Genomic DNA, 19899 nt, shown 5'->3' on the forward strand with positions numbered 1-19899 from the left:
CTGGTGCAGACCTGCAATTGATAGGGGCCATTACTTGCGAATCTTCTCATTCTGTCTACCTTCACTCCTCGAATCTGCAGTGCTGATAAATATAACTCCAGTAGCCTCGTCTCTAGTGCTATCTGTACAGTCTTGATGAACTTCTCATCAGCCTCCACAGCTGATTGCAAAACAAGAGAAAACAATTAACAAGTGTAGATAGTACTATAGCTGGACAGACAGCTCTATGGCTGGACAGACAGCTCTATGGCTGGACAGACACCACTATGGCTGGACAGACACCACTATGACAGACCAGACGACACTGACAGGACATAGAACAGTATTTCTGAACAGACAACAAGGTGGCTGAACAGACAACAAGGTGGCTGAACAGACAACAAGGTGGCTGAACAGACAACAAGGTGGCTGAACAGACAACAAGGTGGCTGAACAGACAACAAGGTGGCTGAGCAGATAACAAGGTGGCTGAACAGACAACAGGGTGGCTGAACAGACAACAAGGTGGCTGAACAGACAACAAGGTGGCTGAACAGACAACAAGGTGGCTGAACAGACAACAAGGTGGCTGAACAGACAACAAGGTGGCTGAGCAGATAACAAGGTGGCTGAACAGACAACAGGGTGGCTGAACAGACAACAAGGTGGCTGAACAGACAACAAGGTGGCTGAACAGACAACAAGGTGGCTGAAAAGACAACAAGGTGGCTGAACAGACAACAAGGTGGCTGAGCAGACAACAAGGTGGCTGAACAGACAACAAAGTGACTGAACAGACAACAAGGTGACTGAACAGACAGCAAGATGGCTGAACAGACAAAAATTTGAGTGTAAAATAATATGCATATATTATCCTGATGAGAGCCTAAACAAAAACTACCATTCCAAAGAAAACAGTGCAAAGGGTGACAATGATGAGGCTTGATGAACTAGCTGAACAACATTTCTCACTGAAATAGATGATAATAAGTGGAGGTACATACTCATAGCGAGCCAGAAGCGGCTGGTAATGGCTCCTAGAGGAAGAGTTGGATGTATTGTGCTGTTGATGCTATTGGTTGATTTGTTGTTGGTGTACTCACTAGAAAAAGCAACACATTACATGACAAGCCGAAGATTAGAAAGATGGGAATTGTGAACCACTCCTTAGACCCAGGCGTGTAGCAGTCAAGTTCTATACCAACATGAGCCAGCTCAGTGCTTAATCCTCACTGAACTGGCATTGGCAGGGTTTATCCTGAACTTATCAAGGGTCAAAACTCCAACAATGTTCAATTGGTTACATTCATACGTACATGTTTACATGCACCAGACTTCACTTATATAGAATATGCATTACAGTATAATATAATCTTTCATAAATATGTCATGAATGTAATAGGGATAATACTTACGTAGTAGTAACGCGTAGGGTTGATAGCGCTGGCTCTGTCGAACTTGTTTCTACAAAAGTTATTAAACTACATGTTAAAGATAGCTTCACAGAAATTAGCTAAATCTTTAAATGGATAGATCACAAGCTAGGAGGAAAAGGAGTGCCATATTTGGAGTGAGTGAAAAGAGATACAGCAAGTACATTGTACATACTATCTTTTAATCATTAAAATCAGGTAATGATTGTATTAGCCTAGAATAGTTTTCATGTGTTTTCATTGCTTGAAAAAAGGTAAAATTCTAATAATCAACAAGGTGTATGATTGCTTCTGCTCTCTCTATTCATAAGCCTTTGTAATTGATAAATGGAGTTGTCCTCCTTGAACAGATTAAAACTTTTATTGTAAGTATGTACAACTTCTTATTCCTTTATTTTTTATTGTAATTCCTACTATTTGAAATCAACTTTATTTGAGATTCGTTCAAGGGGACTCGCAGATTCATCGTTAATAAAAAATGATTTTCAAATCAATGTTAAATTGTCAGAAATTGTGAAGCGCAGTATGGATATATCAAGACCTTTCATTTTTGTGTTACAATAGCGGTTGTTTGCAACGGGCCAATTTTTACTGCAATCACAGCAATAACAAAATTCTGTTTATGCAATTAAAGAAACAACTAAAATATTGGCCAATCTGGGGTTTGAACCCATGATATTCAACTTGTTAAACTGATGCACTAATCAACTGAGCTAATCAGCTGCGCTGTTAACATTCAAAATAATTGTGCTAATCTTTATTCTCTAAACTTAATGACAAAAAAGCGAACAGCTTGACAGACGGATTAATGAAGGACCAATAATAGTATGCAAACAACTCAATTTAAGTTAATTTAAGTTAATTTAAACAACATCTAGTGTAAGCTAGAGTAAGTTAGTGTAAGCTAGAGTAAGTTAGTGTAAGTTAGCGTAAGTTAGTGTAAGTTGGTGTAAGTTAGTGTAAGTAGTGTAAGCTACGGCAAGTTAGAGTAAGTTAGGGTAAGTTAGTACAAGTTAATATAAGTTAGGGTAAGTTAAAGTAGGTTAGAGTAAGTTAGGGTAAGTTAGAGTAAATTATGACAAGCATTTTTACTCTCACTCTACAACTGAACTTATGCATTGCCAAGCTTACAATTCCGTCTACGTGTCTGTAAGGTAATACTGAACCCTCTTTTTACTACGATGGCTTATACAATGAGTTTGGTATATGAAGCAAATATTACAACGGATTAACTTCATATGTTGAAGTTTGATAGTGAACAAAGCCACTCTAACCGGTAAACTACACCAGATATTAACAATAAATCACTTCTGAGAGTTGGTGAATTATTGCACTTGCTATAGATAGTCCCTGTGTGTTAGAGTGAACAATAGTAACAGAAGACTTCTACTTCATTATTGACACGTTCTTAATACTGAGGCAATACATTCAAAAATATATATTATCAATATTTTTAGAAAGTGATTGTGAGATTTCAAAAAAGTTTTATTCACAAAGACAAATTTTTCACAAAATTCCAACATGTAATTTAAAAGATTTTACTCTTGCTGACTTATTTAATTTGTTTAGGCTATCATTGAATGACTGTTTCCCTATATTCGCTCCAACAATAATTAACAAAAGTGGCTGTTGTGATCTTTTGTCAAGGTTTTAGCTTAAAACTTTCAACCCCAGCAACCGCATTAGTGGTTGCTGGTGGCAATAGCAATCATGATTAGTTAACACAGGAGTAGTGAGTTTTAAACACAGACTACAGTTTTAACAGATTAGATATCTAGACAAGGAGAAATACAGCGAATCTGTAAACTCAACAAATAGTCTCAAAATTGGCGTAAGGCTTAAACATACCCCTCTGAGCTGCTGATGAGCTTGACCCCACATCAGGATCTGTCGAGGTTCTGGAAGAAAAATAAGATGAAGTGTCAGACAAGTCAAGTCAGCAGCAGAAACAGATTAGAGACTGGTCACCATTCTCACATTCTCTCTCTGTATAAGAGTATCCAAGTATTTAAGTTAAAGAACTTGCTTAAAGGTCACATGATGGAGGTGTAGTACTAATAGTATGGAAGTTTATGAGTGTATAAAAATATTTATAAGTGAAAAGTATTCACACAGCAGTACATGACCACAAAGAGAGAAATGTATAACCTAGAACATTAGAATTCAGGAGAATAAGACAGTTAATGGTAATATAAAAGTATACTTTTTGTTTCGGCGAGAATGTCTACGGGTTCGTTTGGGTGCCTTTGTAGTATTAGGTACCGTAGTTGGTTTTGTTGTAGTAGTAATAGTAGTGACAGGTGTTGTGGTGGTGGTAGTAGTGGTGGTGGTAGGTGTTGTGGTGGTAGTAGATGTTGTGGTGGTAGTTGTAGTGGTAGATGTTGTGCTGGTAGTTGTAGTAGGGGTTGTTATCGGCGTGGTTGAGCTAGCAGAAGAGATAGGAGTAGTGTGCAGTTTCGAGTGGCTGATGTCCAATGTTGAGAATTCAAGAATTGTGTTACTACCACCCCCATCCTTGTAATCAAATAGATGACTGCAGCTGCCTTTGAAAATAATAAGGATGTGGTACAAGTCTTTATTTCTCACATTTGACACCGTAGCAAGATATGTCGTGAAGAATTGCTAATAATAACATATATATCCATTTTCAGGTTTCAGCAAATCAATTGTACGATGAGGGGTTGAATAGGGAGGGGTTGGGTTGAAAAGGGAGGAGATTGGGGTTGAAAAGGGAGGTGGGCAGCATAGTGTTTTTTCCCTTGTAATGTGATTTGTGACTTCAGGTGTGCCGAGTTCTCTCAAGACATTGACATACAATACAAGGATTGGACTAACAGAGCAGCAAGTATTTGTATACATAAACAAACAGATGCAAGCAGACTTGGCTGTTCACATGGGCTTTACCGGTCAAGCATTTGAGTGAAACACTAAATACAGACTGAATGTGAAACTCAATAAAAGCTATTTACTATCTACTCTTAATTAAAAAGTTTGGTCTGTTTTGATTCACACCAGTTCAGCATGCAAACCATCTACAGATCTTATGAAAACAGCACATAATTCTAGGCATCCAATACAAAGTATAAATACAATCTGACATCCTAAAACATTGAGCCATATAGAATGTATAACAATAGATGTGGATGAGATAAAATATTACATAAGGTGATTTGGTTTTCTTCTCAGCCATATACATGTATTCAGTTTGTATACATAGTATTTAAAAAATTTCAAACTAAACCATGATTTGATTGCTGCTAGGCCTAATATGCAGTAGATAACAGACTAGCACGAGTTTTCATCATAAAACCTACATCTTATGTAAATACATTAAAAAAACTAAACATCTTAGACACTTTGCAAGCCTTAGCATAATCCATAATTATATCTGAGATTTGTTAACAATGTTTATTGTCTATATTAATAAGGCCCATTTTGTCATTGCGTATGTGTGTGTGCATGTGTGTGTGCATGTGTGTGTGTGTGTGTGTGCGCGCGCGTGTGTACATGTGTGCGCTTGCATTCGTGCGTGCATGTGTGTGTGCTTATGTGTGTGTGTGTGTGCGTGCATATGCGTGGGTGTGTGCTTGCATGTGTGTGCATGCATGTGTGCATGCATATGTATGCATGCATGTGTGTGTGTGCATATGTTCGTGCATATATATGTGTGTGTGCATATGTGTGTGTGCGTGCATTTGTGTGCGTGCATGTGCATGCGTATGTGTGCATGCGTATAAGTGCATGCGTATGTGTGCGTGTGTGTGTATGTGCGTGTGTGCATGTGCGTGTGTGCGTGCGTATGTGTGTGTGCATATGTGTGCATGCATATGTGCGCATGCATATGTGTGGCATAAACGATATTTCCACATTTTTGGCTGATTTCATCCAAACTTCACATGCATAAGCTTCGTGTCATCTACCAAGTCGCTAAAAAGATTGTTTATCAAACTCCAGCAAGTGCGTTATATATCCAGCACCTATATATATAGGTGTTTAACAGGCTGGTTCTTGAGAACCAGCCTGTTAAACTACCACCTGCTGGACTGTCTGATTTAAAATGAAAGAAATCCTGGGCTTTGCCAGGCTTACTGCTAGTTCATTATTACAATGAAAGATGCATCAGGCACTTATGACTCTCTCTAATGGATAGCAGGTAGCTTATAACCTACATAAAATGTTGCTACTTTTACCTACCTTGAGCAACTCACTGTTAGCTCTGAAACTACGAGTAGATTGCTGTGACACACACTCACCACCAGCATTTCTGCCTCACTATGAACGAATAAAGAAATATACACAGTTGATGCAATAATATTGATGGGTTAAGGTCAAACGGATCGTACCAGCAAGATGACTGTAGCTTTGATGAGGCGCTGCTCCATAAAGGTGAAGGTAAAATGTCATCGAAGGATTCTCATGGTGCAAGCTGTACACACCAGGCAATAGTTTGAGAGCCGCTATAACAATTAGTGGAGCAGTACCTGCAAGAGAGGAAAAAGTTAGAGAATCCTATTTCAACTACTTCAGTATATACATGAGAAAGTAACTTCTGCACATGTTACTCCAACGTTTCAGAGAATAAGGCAAGATCTTGTAGAAAGTTAAAGACTGGTGTAAAAATAGACAAGTTAATTAGTGGCTGTGTAGCAACTTTAAACCATTTTAGAATAATCACTCGATATACTAGGATGGCTCAGTTAGAATGACCTATAAGTTGGGACAACTCCACATGATTAGCACCTTTTCACACGTCACTACTGATGCTATTGCATAATACATTAACAAAGTCCATAACCATCTGAGATGTTGGATAAAAAAGCTCATATTATCGCAATACTACTGTAAGATAGGTGAGTCTAACGCATAAAATATAAGAAGTGATCATTCGTGTTGATTTAACCATTTAACCATTCTCTAGCAATCTGCAGTTTTTTCCAAAAGAATAACTCTATAACTCTATTTGATCAAATATTCAAATATATAAACAAGGTTTTGAGGTGATCATCTCTCTCAGAGTAAATAAAAAAGATTTTACAAAATTATTGTGTAACTACACGAGTTTATTTAATATGTTACATGTTTAAAGAATAGAGAAAGCATAATATTATTATGCTTTATTAGTTATCTTGAGGTGTTGACTGATGTTCTAAAAAAAGAATCAAGGAGATTGACCCACTAGAAGCTGAGATATAGCCAGCCAAACACAGGTCTACCTAATAAAGAATCAGAGGAAAACCCTTCGAAAATCCCGAAAACTGTGACGTATAAAATCGACTTAATGTTCATGTGCCGGAGTGGTTAGCCTGTCTTGACAAGCTGTTGTTTTGCGTAGTTGTCCCCCCGTCGAGCGGCGAGCAACAACAGCTTGTCACAAGACGTACCCCGCACCTGATGAATCGGCTGCACTTTAAAGGAGTTGTTCTTTTCCGTCTACGCGGCTTGGCCGCGATGTTATGTCGGTCGCTCCATTGGTAATCATAATGGATTTCACGCAAAAATTTATGTAGAAAAATTAAGATAAGGACGTTTAACTGGCGACCCCTCTCTGCAGTAAACTTTATTAGACTTGGAGAACTTAGGCAACAACAGCGACTAAACATGTTGTTATTTGTGCGCTCAGTCAGTTTTATTTCTATTTTTTGCATCAGTCAGTTTTATTTGTTCTTATGGATTTTATTTTGAGTTTATTTTATTTTTAAGTTTTACTAAAATTTATCACAGAAACTGGTCTTTGGTTAAACGTTGTAATCTTGTTTTTTTTCTACATAAATTTTTGCGTGAAATTCCGTTATGATTACTAATGGAGTGACCGACATAACATCGCGGCCAAGCCGCGTAGACGGAAGAGAACAACTCCCTATAAGTGCAGCTGATGCATCAGGTGCAGTACGTCTTGTGACAAGCTGATGTTGCTCGTCGCTCGACGGGGGGGGGGACAACTACGCAAAAACAACAGCTTGTCAAGACAGGCTACGGAGTGGTGCACCCATTGAACTTAAAACCCCTTTAAGGGGTTTTAAGTTCAATGGGGGGTTTTAGGGGTTTTAAGTTCAATGGGTGCACCCTTACCGCCGTTACGTATAATGATTGTTTCGGCTACGAGATGTGAAACGCTTCTCGCGATAGTAATTAATTTACAGACTAGCTCTGGTTTCTCAGGAAAATCAAGCAAACATTGTGTGGTAAAGGCATTTGCCCACAACCCCTCGCCGTGATTTTTCAAAACAGAAGAGCAGATTTTGACTATTGTGCTTCAAATTTTAACTCGATCTCCACGGATATGCTCCGAAGATCCTCTGTTCAACGAACGGCGCTTGTATAGTCTATATGCGACATCTGCGATTTCGTTTAGAATAAGAAATGAGAATGTGAATTTTTGTTCATTCATCATTTTTCTATTGTGTATCTACTGCAGCATTTAGTTGATTTTCATGATTATCGTCACTATTAACAGACTGTAAGTTCACTACAGCCATAATCTTAAAAAGAATAACTTGACCGTGCTGCTCTTGCTGTTAGAAAAGAAAACGATAACTTTTGATTTGATTTTTCTATTGATCTATTATCTTATCTATGATTATTTTTATGATTAATATAATAATCATAATGCATATTATACAAAATAATAATATAACTGCGTATAGAATAAATGATGTAACTAATATAATTTGTAGAAAGTGATAGCAGAACGTTGCGAAATAATAGATGCGTGTAATTATTTTATTCTAAAACTAATCAACACGTCAGAGGGACTGGTTCGGAATTCTCAGAGCAATGTTTGTTAGGCCCAATTTGATTGTTCTATACTTCTAGGGATTAAACCAATTAAAACGCCGTGATTGTTATAGGAGAGCGCATTAGTTGACTTAATTGACCAATGGCACACAAGTCGATTTCATACGTCATATATTGATGACTACCAAAACACTTATGTTTTTTGGTAGACCTGTGTTTGGCTGGCTATATCTCAGCTTCTGGTTGGTCAATCTCCTTGATTCTTTTTTTAGAACATCAGTCAACACTTCAAGATAAATAATACAGCATAAAAATATTATGCTTTCTCTATTCTAGAAGCTATTCTAGCTCTATTCTAGGAGCTTTTCTAAAAATCTAGAACATAAGATGAAGCGTCGTGAAATACGATGCACGACGAAGAGGTATACAAAAAATGTATGCTGATTTGTTACAGACCAGCAACTGGCAGCCAATCCTTAGAAGTGATGCGCTTGTTATTTAGTCTTAGACCTTCATATTCGGGATCTTCAATAGCCAATCTCACCGAATGCACCAGCTGATCCTGGGCAGGCAGCGTGAACCGGTATCTGAAGCAGACGATGAATAGACTGTCAAACGAAGGGCTAACCATTAGAGGCAGCAATAAATGTCAAAAGTTCAAAACATCAAATATTGTTCGCTGCTGATAAATAAACAAAATTATAAATCTAATAACTAGCAGTTACATTTATAAGTTCATACGAGACCCTAGTATATGATTTATATACAGTGATATAAGCAGCTCACTACATGTATGACTGCATATCTACCTGCTGTAGTACCTTGACATACCTGCATATCTACCTGCAGGGGTACCTTGACATGACTGCATATCTACCTGCTGTGGTACCTTGACATGACTGCATATCTGCCTGCTGTGGTACTTTGACATAACTGCATGTCTACCTGCTGTGGTACCTTGACATAACTGCATATCTACCTGCTGTGGTACCTTGACATAACTGCATATCTACCTGCTGTGGTACCTTGACATAACTGCATATTTACCTACTGTGGTACTTAGACATAACTGAATATCTACCTGCTGTGGTACTTAGACATGACTGCATATCTACCTGCTGTGGTACCTTGACATGGGTGAAACTAAGGACATGCTCGGATCTCCTAAACTGCTCTCCATATCTACACCGGCACTGTATGAGAACTGTGCCATTATGATGGGCTTGTTAGAGAACATGAAGTGACCTGAAAATTATATGATATAGACGTTATATAATATAGAAATTATATAATATAGAAATATTAGTTGAATGCCTGGAATAAAATAATTACCCAATGAATTTTAGTAATTTAAGCTAGTAACTTGAGCTCATCTAAATCTTTACTATAATGAGAGCCCTGTCCATCCTCTATCTGAAACCAGCTTGTATTTATGAGTGTGCTTATAATCATTACATTACCCATAATGATCTCAATCAATCATGATCTCCAATCATGTTAGTAGTAACCAATAGCATTTTTGCAAGCGCTTTAAGCATGTGTAATTTAACCGATGTAATAAGTATGCATACAATTATTCCTTAGTAAGGTCATTTGGACGCGTAATGTAATGGATAGTACGCCTGTCTGCAGAACTGGAGGTTCCGAGTTCAATTCCATTGCGAAGTGAGTTTTTCATTCCTAAAACTTTAGTGCTATAACTGGACATAAGAATGGTGACAGACATACACTTAGATTTATATAGATTTAAAAATATGTAGAGCGATTTGGATTAGCCTTCCTTTATCCAATGAAACAGTACAATACTAATTTACCTTTCCATTATATGAGCAAAAAGTATTGATATTGGTATTTACCTTCATTTCCAAAGTCTTCACTGCCAATAGGAAAAGAAAGTGTTTCAGTATCACCCGCCCTGTCGAGCCTTATGTCTTGCTCTCGGGAAGGGTCGTACACAACTGTCTCGTTCTCAATAGCTATAACAAACCAAAAGCAATACATACTAATTTCTTCATGAGTTGATGAGAAAATAATTAAGATCTGGTTCTATAAGCCATTTCAAATAACTAATTATCCTAATGTTAGACCAAGCTAATCAGTACACTTTCAGGGACGAGTTGTCCACTCACTTTTAGATCTACCACCACAATGTAAGAACTACACATAACTTGTTTCAAGACCGTGTTAAGGCGTAGCCACTTAGGAATTGAACAAAAGCTTGCAAAGTGTACATATCACAACCAAGACAACAGAAGTTTGTAAGGAGTGGTGACATGGGTCCCAAAAAAACTCAAGATATCAACATCATTCCAGGTGTCGCATCATCAATTGTCACATTTCGGATCACTACTGAGTTACTACCTTTAGCAACGAAATTAAGCAAATATTGCAATAAAAGCTGTCTAATCCAAGATAGGTTTCGGTTTTACCTGTCCAATCAAAAATGAGCCTGACTGACGCCTTCAAGTTGGGCTACAATTATTTCTACTGCTTCTTCCAACTAAAGTTTGCGATACCACAAAAACTTCAGTTGGGTTGTCGTATGGCCATCCCTTATCTCCTAAAACACCTTGAGCTATGCATCCCATACTTAAATCTATATGCTACTAGCAACGAATTACTTGACAATGAGAAGCCTGGCTGCATACAGACTCACCGAGTACTTTGATAAGGCTGCCTTGACTCAGTCCCTCGGAGTAAGTAATAAAAATGAAGCTCTTTCCAAGATACTCATCAGGCACAAGCTGGTCAGCTATGTGGTCGCGGGACTTGCCTTTGATGTTGGTACAGATGTTACCGCTGTAAGCGGCTAAGGGTTTGTCTGACAAAATCCTTGTTCCACTCAGATCTACCATGCTCTGTATATACAGTGTGTTTGCCTTTCTAACAAGGGGTATGAGTTTACAAACTCACTATGTTTCCATGACGAGCTTGATCCACATATTTGAGTCAATCCGTAAGTTAACCGCATTGTGGAAACGGCATAAATCTGCAAGCTAAGCGAGTTTTGTGATTTGCCAAAACTTTATCGCATGCATCGTGCTTGTGAATAATGGAAACCGCACTTGCGAATGATGCGCATTAAAATACCGCGCCAGCTATTCAATTTTAACATTTTCAATACTTCTGTTGTTCTTTCCCAATCGAGTTTCACGTGTTTATGTCACTAATACGCGCTTTGCTAATTATTAACTTATAGCGTACAATTCCTTACCTTTTTTCAACAAAGCACCGGAGTCAATCCATACCATGCTAATGTCCATAGCAACACTCAATTAACACGATAACACAATTTACACACAACTCCAAATCTACATGATGCTAGTCATGCGTGTCATGGAAACATAGTGACTAACTTCCTCTACATAGAAATGTGAATAGTCTGCTAAACAATACTCATAACGATCATGTTCACATGTACCTGACAATAAACTGCCTAAGATGCTACAATATCGAATATATATGCTGCATATCGATGTACAACCAGTATTCTTTAGTTTAACCTGGCTAAACATATTATTTGTGGAATTGTCTCCTCACAATACAGTGTTGCTGATAAAGACCTGATCTAGTATTATTTCCAGTTAGTACCCTGGCAGTATCAAGTGTCATGAGAGATTTTCAGGTGTGCCAATAAAGCAACAGAGTTAGGATATGCACAACTGCAAGAGCCCAGGTGTAAGAGTGTTGGTCTAGCAAGTCGAATGTAGCGAGATCAAGTCCCGTACGGTGCTTTATTTTTCCCAACCTCCAACTATTGTTACAGACAAATCGAAGAACAGTGCTTTTATTGTAGCAAAGATTGATTCTAACCTGTGTACTTGCATAGACACGTAGTAGTAAAGCTAATAAAACCATGTCAAGTAAACCATATTCAAATATTGACGCAGCTTAAGTTCAAGTCATACAAAAGGTCATATTTGATGTCTTACAAATTTCTTCATCACTCATTAGCTATGCTACCAAGATGATCAGTACATTTTATCATGAGAGAACTAGTAACAGTTAGGACTATACCAAAATATATAAATACTCACTAAGTCTTGCTCTAAAATACAGTATTTCACAGCTTGAGAAAGAGCATATTACATTGATCTCACAGTTGTTTTGTCATGCTTATGTTATGACCAGTCAAATAGATTGCAGAGAAACAATTTATAAATTATTGTCTGTTGGAGGTTAGTAAGTAGTCTACTTGTACAAGTATGAAAACCAGTTCAAAAAGAAGACAGAAATACTTTTTTCCGAAAAAATAATAAAAGGTATCCAAGACACTTTGCAATCCGTTCAGGTGAATCTTGGAACATTTTTTGACGCATAACACTACACGGAAGTCTACTTTTGCTAGACTTTTGTGTGATGTTAGTGATGCTTCTATGTGTTTTTACTACAGTAATCACGCAATGACAATCACTGTGGTGAGACAGTATAGACAAAAACAACAAAACAAAGACACATGAAAACATGAACGCTCACTATTTACTGTTCATAAACTTCTAAGCCTTTGCCAATACTCACTCCATGCAAAAGTGAACCAACCTGTATCTGTAGGCTCTCATATCGCTTCATGATGATTTCACGCCCAGAATCTATTGGATCTCCATTCAACCTAGGAAGGTCTGTGAACCTGCTAAGCTCTACAATCACTTTAGTATTGTCCTGTATGGCAACAAGAGCTAGCTGAGAGTGCAGGCTAGATGGCCAGTATGACATAACGTGGTACCGCTTGCCTAATCTTGGCACAGGTAACACTGAGTAACCATCCTGAGATAAGTATTCCTGGTTGTAGGCGGTAACCAAGATGTCTGTGTCAGAAGAGATTCTGAAAAAAATACAATATCATAATTATGGATAATATAACCTAGACACCTAATAAAGTTTATGTGAACTGAATGTAACCAATAGAATAACAGCTACATGTAATCATAAGCAGACCAACAATATATCAATTTGTTTTGACACTTGTGGCATTCTGGTGAAGGTGCTTATTGAGACAAGTGATGACACAGAGCAGCCACATAGGGCAAAATATTGTATGTGATTGAATGTAAAGGCAATATTATTGCGGTAAATGTTCTGACTGAAAACACTGTACAGGCTAAACACACACGCCTCAATCTGCTTGAGGTAAAACAGGCATAACTGTGTTTTTTATGAAATGGAAAAGATTTGTGGAGGACACACAGGTCTGCCATGAATCATTAATGGCACATATATATAGATTAAAATTTATCATAAGTAGAACTAAAACCTCAGTGCTCAACATAGAATAGAAAAGTATAAATTAGTAGAGAACTAGATAATGTACATAACTTTTGTCAGCTACTGTCAGTTTTGTGCCTGCGCAGTCATCAGGCTGTAGATCTCAACTGAGGTTGAGATCTACAGCTAATATGTATATACATGTATATTTATAAAGTTACTTAATTTGTTAATAATTAACTTAACAAACAGAAAGGTACACTGAACTATTGTAAAAGTAAATGGGACGTAGTAAGACATTCTGAAGAGAGCTACTGTACTTGTGTACTCTTATGTCCCTACTACGTCTCTTTGGTTTCCACATTATCTCTGCAATATATGTATATCATGCATTATTATTAAATATCAATATAAACCTATTTAGATCAACTCAAAGTTCTCATCTAAATACTTTACCTATAACATAGATCAACAAAGACTTGTTTGAAATTGAGAACTAAATCAACCTTGTGGTGTTTCAATCCAACTGCGAAACTTTTCTATTGTTTTTGTGGATCTTTCAAGTCTGTTTCAAGTTTGATTTATAAAACAATTTAGCGTTTTAACTTTTAACGTCTCATTTTAACTTTTAACTAGACGTTAAATATTTTATACATTTTGTGATATCTTTTATTAAATTCCGTTAGTCAGTCTGAGTAAAAATGGACACTTTTTTATAAAAATTTGCAGGTTTTAGCAAAACGCATAAGTAAAAAATCGTTAGTTTGACTCCATAGGATCTGTAAACCTTCCAGATATTTCTACAGTGGACTCCCACCATTGTTATTTGGCCACCACTGTACTAAAGCACTAAATAACTAAATGCTAAACTTTGCAATGACTGACCCGAGAGATTTGTGAGCCCTCTCCATGCCTAGTAACATTAGACTGGGAGACACAATGACTGTTGACTGACCTGAGAGATTTGTGAGCCCTTTCTGTGCCTAGTAACATTAGACTGGGAGACAAAATGACTGTTGACTGACCTGAGAGATTTGTGAGCCCTTTCTGTGCCTAGTAACATTAGACTGGGAGACAAAATGACTGTTGACTGACCTGAGAGATTTGTGAGCCCTTTCTGTGCCTAGTAACATTAGACTGGGAGACAAAATGACTGTTGACTGACCTGAGAGATTTGTGAGCCCTTTCTGTGCCTAGTAACATTAGACTGGGAGACAAAATGACTGTTGACTGACCTGAGAGATTTGTGAGCCCTTTCTGTGCCTAGTAACATTAGACTGGGAGACAAAATGACTGTTGACTGACCTGAGAGATTTGTGAGCCCTTTCTGTGCCTAGTAACATTAGACTGGGAGACACAATGACTGTGGTAGGTTGGCTAGGATGTAGGACTACGGTCCTTCGCTGAACGTAGGTTACTCTAGTCTCCAATACCACTTTGGCAGGAGCATTTCCACATGTTGTCATGACAACTATACCAACAGAAAAACAGTATCACGTGTTTAATTGTTGTTCTCCAGCTCGTAAGGTAACATTTTACTATACACCAAAAAGTAAATGACAATAACGCCGGCGTTTAGCCATGGTAGTCTGCAGCTTCATGCCCACCTTTTAGGGAAGTCTTATTGTTCAACGTCTCAACATAATTTTCTAGGAAAGCAACCAAAAACTCTTTGCCACTTGATACCTCTAGTTGAGATGAAGAGCTGTGGTCCTGTCCATAAACTAAAATAAAATAAATATTTTCTGGCAATAATGTAACATACATATACAGTAATTGCCATAATGAAAGTAACTCACTATAGTCAGTGGTACAAAGAGTATTTACATTCTGATGTTCTTGGAGACTTTCTGCAGTTATCACCTAATGACAGCAGATCTATGTCTGCTTGAAACAGATCTGTAGTGATTAACTAACAGCTAAGTGCTCTTTATGTTTTATATTATACTATACATGTCTTTATATATCTACAGATATATCTATCGTATATTTGTATATATTAAAGTTAAAACAATAATCATCAATTTATATAAACTAACTGAATGGATTAAACGCTAGTGCCATTAAATTATTCAAAAGTTTATGATAGAGCTCTGTAAAGTTTAATTTTAACCCTATAATAATGGCGAACAGGTCTGCGTGTTGTCTCTTAGTTTCAGTCTAAAAACAAAGGAAAGACAAACCTTATGTTCTGATTACCTATTACCTGCTCCTAGTACTTCAGCTAGTAGTTACCCTCAAACTAGTAAAACATTAAGAGTTCTGAATAATTGACATGAATCTGCAAGAAAACAATAAAATCTTAATTTGTCTATTTATAGTGTAACCATTAGAATAACTTATCTTGGTTAATAGGAACCAGAACTTATCACAAAAAGTTAAAAAAGTTGTGTCAACACGCAACTGCTCACATGTATTAAATCAGTCCAAGCTAAGAAGTTGTGATCAAGTTTGTGTAAAAAAATAAACCACATCGAAGTTCTTGGTTAATCGTGTTGCTTTACCTGAAAACAATGATCTACACTAATTTACTCATTCACCTTTTCACATTTTAAACAGTACAGAAATACATCGATGAGATCGTATGGCCAAAGCAGTTAATGTGAATTATCTGCCCCTGCACAGCTTTAACTAATCCAGTAATGTTTGTTTCCGCAATCTAGTTTTTAATCAAAAAGACTCTTATGCTAATATCTTTCGTTTTTGGCCAGAATCGTTGATTGTTGAATTGTATATTGACCCCCGCAGCTTCCCTATGCGTGAAACTCTATAGAAATATGTATAGCTATTGAAAAATCCTTGATGCATTGAAGAACTGAGGTGTGAAGTAGTAATAGATAACTGTATTCGATGACACAAGCTCTTCAAATTATTCTTCAAGTAATATCACATTAAAGTACCACGAGAATAACTAAGAAATGGCCTGTCTACTAATATTAGCGGAAAAAAACAAAGCAAGATAAGATTTACCCTCAGCCTTGATGTATATGACCTGAGAGAGAGCGACAGCCAGCTCTTGCACTTCATAGCCTTGGAGTAAGCGCACAAGCGTAACTGCTCGCACGGGCTGGCCATTCATCAGCGCATAATATATTATTTCTGTAAGACCGCTGGTTGAATTCACTCTGGCTATTCTCTCAATCTAAAAATTTGAGAACACCATAACAGAACAATCAAATCTGTGTTGGCTGTGTTCTGTAGAGTATAACTCAAACATAAGATAAGACAGCAAGCTTATGTGGCATTTCTATTAAGATTCCATTATTGCCAGCTGTCAAACTAAGGCTATAAAACACTCCAAACTTTCAGAGGATTAAAGGCACATTAAGTGTGAAACACTAAGTGTTTCAAGTGTGAAGTGCTAGAGTCAGCCTTGCATCAAGCACTCTGCGAAGCACACAGGATTCATTACACAATAGAGTAATAATCTGTTGCCCTTTACTCTAATGCAGATCAATTTAAACTATGAACTCTGTAATCTAAATTGTATATTTCCCTAGTGCTCATTTTAACAAACTTCATGTTTAAAATATTTCAGATTTTGAATGACATAATATTATTTTAAAGCGATTGAATTTTTATTATAAATCAGAATACTTTTTATGCGTGCATTTTGGGCTTAATTTTAAAACAATACTCCTTGACAATCAAGCAGCTATTCATGATGCGCCAACCTCATAAAATCACTTGTTTGCTTGAGTTATTATGTTAGACTAGTACCCTGGCAGCCTCGAAGGCCGTAAGAAATCATCTGGTGTGTCAATAAAGCGCAGGGAATAAATATGTGCACAATAATTCTAAATAAACCTGCAAGGCAAATTATTGGCACAGGTGGTAGCATGCTAGGTGGCAAAGGCGAATGTCACAGGTTCATAACCCGTATAATGCAATCTCTTTCCCAAACTCCGACTGGATTTGTACAGATGGGTGGACAGATACGGGTCTTATTATAGTAAAGATTATCACAGACATCTGTAAGTATTAGTGTGCATAACTGAGTGTGCAATGCAATGGGGGAAAGTATCCACTTATATTCAGAGGGCTTGATAGCAAACTGGCTTTAATATCTTTAAGAAAAGCAGCAGCACCATAAAAGCGTGTTAAAAGCTATAATGAAGTATATATAACGCTTTTACATGCGTAATAATGTTTATATGTTTTATGCAGTCAATTCTTGTATTCTAACACTTTAGAAGTATTGAGACATCTGGAAATGTGTAGGAATGCACTGAAGTAGGTAGGTATAGCGAATACATTGTACCTTGGCACAGATTAACAGGTTTCGTTCTTCCTGCCTCTGCCTAGCAAAGGCTTGGCTAAGAAGGCTTGTCAATCGCTTATTGGTATCCTTGAAGAAATTCTTGTCTTCAACAGACTGTTCTAGGGGCACCCTTGTCACTGCAGGTAGTCATATCAACTCATTAATATATTGGCAACTAGTAGTCGTTAGCTAAAATAAGCATTAACTGGCAAGCAAAATGACAAAACTCAATTCAAATTCAAAATTCAAAATGACAGCTATCTGTCCCCTTGCTTTTGTCAATTACTATGAGTCCACCAGAGAGTCTTAGCTAATCAAAATGTGTTTATCTAAAAACTGAAGCGAACACTTTTCAGAAACAAAGTTCGGGATTTGTTAAATGTTTCTAGTAATTCCTTGGGCATGAAAAGTTTTTCTGCCCAAGCGCTACATTTGCAGTGCTTGTCGGAAGCTAGCAAATTAACTATTGATATAGCAGCAGAAATTTAGTCATGAAGGACAATGGCATTTAGCAATAAAAATATAAATCTACTTGACTACAACATGGTTCAACCACAGGTGAAGTGCATATGACAGAAGCATTCAAGCACACTGGCTATTTCCACATTTCCATGTGTCCGAACCAACCAAATCCACAAACTATGCGTATATTGTTGAACTAATTAAGTACTCAGGCTAGGTACATGTTTCTGAGCCAATCAAGTCTTTATATATGTATATACATATATTGTACGTACATATATATATATATATATATATGTATATTTGTTCTATATACATATATATATATATATATATATATATATGTGTGTATACGCATATATACACACATATATATGTATAATTTATATGGATATACCTTTGTGGGCAGGACTAGCCAAATGCACAAGCTATATTTATATGACAGGGCTGATGAAGTTCACAGAATAAGTGCAGATGACAGGAGCAATTAAGTCCACAGGCTATGTAAATATGATAGAGCAACCAAATCCACATACTATATAAATATGATAAAGCAAATCAAGTTCACAGGCTATGTAAATATGATAGAGCAATCAAGTCCATAGACTATGTAAATATGATCAAGCAATCAAGTCCACAGGCTTTGTAAATATGATAGAGCAATCAAGTCCACAGACTATGTAAATATGATAGAGCAATCAAGTCCATAGACTATGTAAATATGATAGAGCAATCAAGTCCACAGACTATGTAAATATGATAGAGCAATCTAGTCCATAGACTATGTAAATATGATAGAGCAATCAAGTCCATAGACTATGTAAATATGATAAGGCAAATCAAGAAGCAAACCTGTTCGAATCCAGTATCTTTTGCTGTGTGAAGGATATGGAGAGCGGTAGTGATCTTGACAAAATGATCCAACCATTACGTAATCAGATGAAGAGAAAATCTCTAATGACACAACAGATAGTGGTTCTTCGCTAGTTGGAGATGGAGCGAGTCTCTGAGGAATAGTGGTGAGAGAGGGAACAGGAGTGCTTATAGTGGTACGAGTAGTAGTAGTACCAGTTGATGCGGTAGAAGGGGTGCTAGTAGAACTAGTGGTTGAAGTGGTAGTAAACGTAGCAGTAGCTGTTGAAAAAGCGGTAATTGGAGTTGTTATGGGAGTGATAGCAGGATTGCTGGTAGATCTGATAGTCACATGAGCAATCTTAGAAGGAATGGTGGAGGTAGAAGCGGTGGAATCACTGGTAGGTTGGGTTGCGAACAGGTGGTGCTGCAATACTGCAGAGGAAATAACAGCAGCATGTAGGTAATTGGTAACAATTGCATATTGGCAAAAATCATCAGATTTTGGGCTATGATGTAGTTGGACTAATCGTAAATATCACTAAAAAGTCCACTTTCAGAACTTCAGCCAAATCCCTACTTATAAATGCCTTGATATACCAACATATGAGATGTAGAATTAAAGCCAATATTAGACTCGACAGCTGAAATGGTATCCAGCACATGCTGTTCAAAGTTTCTCTAATCATCACAGTTTTGTGAGCAAAAGTGGAGGTTAAAAAATGAAAACGAAATATTTTAGGTTAGTTTAGTTATAAAGATCACAGTCTAAAATGAACAAAGTTACACTGCAAATCTCTTATTACCACCACTTCTACCTGTGCACTGTTCACTCATCCATCACGAGGACTAAACCTTCATTTGTCTGCATCTCTTGTAAAGCTTAAGTGATGACAACAACCTCTTTTTATTACTACATATTTTATTAATTTAGTCTGTTACATAGATTTTACATAATGTATTTGTTTTAATACT

At 37.1% G+C, this 19899-nt stretch overlaps 1 protein-coding gene across 1 annotated transcript in view; it reads right to left on the minus strand.

Moving 5' to 3' along the window:
* LOC137403837 (uncharacterized) overlaps nt 1–19899 on the minus strand; it is a 38024-nt gene that overhangs the window by 7189 nt on the left and 10936 nt on the right. Inside the window, exons 12-27 of the mRNA XM_068089946.1 lie at nt 18925–19449; nt 17611–17747; nt 16320–16491; nt 14957–15073; nt 14655–14820; nt 12687–12969; nt 10804–11005; nt 10004–10123; nt 9263–9392; nt 8604–8734; nt 5756–5893; nt 3616–3955; nt 3261–3310; nt 1395–1443; nt 984–1081; nt 12–160 (exon numbers count right to left, since the gene is read on the minus strand). Of these exons, the coding sequence (XP_067946047.1) occupies nt 12–160; nt 984–1081; nt 1395–1443; nt 3261–3310; nt 3616–3955; nt 5756–5893; nt 8604–8734; nt 9263–9392; nt 10004–10123; nt 10804–11005; nt 12687–12969; nt 14655–14820; nt 14957–15073; nt 16320–16491; nt 17611–17747; nt 18925–19449 (2807 nt within the window). The remainder of the gene's footprint in view (nt 1–11; nt 161–983; nt 1082–1394; nt 1444–3260; nt 3311–3615; nt 3956–5755; nt 5894–8603; nt 8735–9262; nt 9393–10003; nt 10124–10803; nt 11006–12686; nt 12970–14654; nt 14821–14956; nt 15074–16319; nt 16492–17610; nt 17748–18924; nt 19450–19899) is intronic.

The sequence above is a fragment of the Watersipora subatra genome, chromosome 1 (assembly GCF_963576615.1).
Source record: "Watersipora subatra chromosome 1, tzWatSuba1.1, whole genome shotgun sequence".
NCBI classification, from domain to species: Eukaryota; Metazoa; Bryozoa; class Gymnolaemata; order Cheilostomatida; family Watersiporidae; genus Watersipora; species Watersipora subatra.